The 1,372-nt window shown below is 35.4% G+C and overlaps 1 protein-coding gene across 1 annotated transcript in view; it reads left to right on the top strand.

The window, feature by feature from the left end:
* The first annotated feature begins 610 nt into the window (after window positions 1-610).
* LOC105267166 (uncharacterized) overlaps window positions 611-1,372 on the top strand; it is a 9,497-nt gene continuing 8,735 nt past the window's right edge. Inside the window, exons 1-3 of the mRNA XM_011305824.1 lie at window positions 611-754; window positions 1,015-1,104; window positions 1,210-1,370. Coding sequence (XP_011304126.1) covers window positions 680-754; window positions 1,015-1,104; window positions 1,210-1,370 — 326 coding nt within the window. The 5' untranslated portion in view covers window positions 611-679. The remainder of the gene's footprint in view (window positions 755-1,014; window positions 1,105-1,209; window positions 1,371-1,372) is intronic.

The raw sequence follows: 1,372 nt of genomic DNA on the forward strand, positions 1-1,372 counted from the left end.
TGGGGTAATGGGTACGGCTTCCAAAATCCAGAGAGTTTAACCTGGACTGGGGTCATTGGTAAACTCGAGAAGAACGAAGCTGATCTGGCAGTATCTGAATTTCGCATAACGAACGAACGACTCGATGTTGTTGATTACACAGTCCCTATCGGAGTCGGAGGTACTCGATTGTATTTGAGAAAACTTGATGCAGCGCGTCTCCAATGGAATGCTTACTTCAAGGTATTTTTTTATCGGGATTGGACTAATAGTCAATGGAAAATTGAATAAATTCTGATATAATAAATAATAAATAAATATAATTTTGGTATTTCCAGGCGTTTGCAGTGAACGTATGGATAATCATTATCGGTTTAATTATAACAGTGCCAGTACTTTTGACTCTGATGAGGTATAGGAAAAAACGTTGCAATCTTTTTTCACTGGCTCTTGAACACTATTCGGATATCTGGGGAATTTACTGTCAACAAGGATTATCGGGTACTGTATTACTGATTTTATGGCCTATTTGAAACACTGATGTACATGATTAGGATTTTAAATAGTATTCCCCAAGGAAACATCATTGCGAATAGTTTATCTATCGATATTCATATCAGCGCTGGTCAGTTCAGGCGCATATTCTGCATCATTGATCAGTTTTCTCGCGGTTTCTTCTTCGTATTCTCCATTCAATACGATGGAAGAATTCGTGGAAGATGGGAGTTATCCACTCATAGTACTGAAAGACAGTCCAGACTATCACATGTACAAGGTAATTACGAATTATTGTTCAATTATTTTCATTATACCCCCCAAATCATTGGATGGAATCACAAAGTTATTGCTAATCGCTTCTAACTTTGCAATTTTTGTAAATAAATTTCTGAGGAACGGTTGATAAGATTCACATGAAAAAAACATGTTCATGTCTCGCGAAATTTCATCATCGGAATAATTTTCATACTTCACCAAAAATTCAGGAAAATTGTTATTAAATAGTAATTATTATTGTGAAATTTCGTTATATCACAGACATCCAATCAGACGCTCGTCAAGAAGATGATGGCACTCATGAAACCGGTGGATTTACTACCTAGGAGTTATCAAGAAGGATTTAATGAGGTATAATGATAAAACGTAAAAACTGAAAAATTTCAGTTGGCTTCATTTTGGATTTTGAATATAAATCAAGTTTATGCATTTGATTTATTTACAATGAATTTTAAGATATGCACGAAGAGAGTGGCATTTTATACTCATGAAGCAATAAGAAGAGCAATGGTCAATAAAATACCCTGTGAGATCACTGCAATAAATACTGGAAAAACCGAAACGTTGGGAATGGCTCTTCCACGAGGGAGTGAGTACAGAGGACTAATTAATTATCAGT

The sequence above is a fragment of the Fopius arisanus genome, unplaced genomic scaffold, assembly GCF_000806365.1.
Source record: "Fopius arisanus strain USDA-PBARC FA_bdor unplaced genomic scaffold, ASM80636v1 scaffold00044, whole genome shotgun sequence".
NCBI classification, from domain to species: Eukaryota; Metazoa; Arthropoda; class Insecta; order Hymenoptera; family Braconidae; genus Fopius; species Fopius arisanus.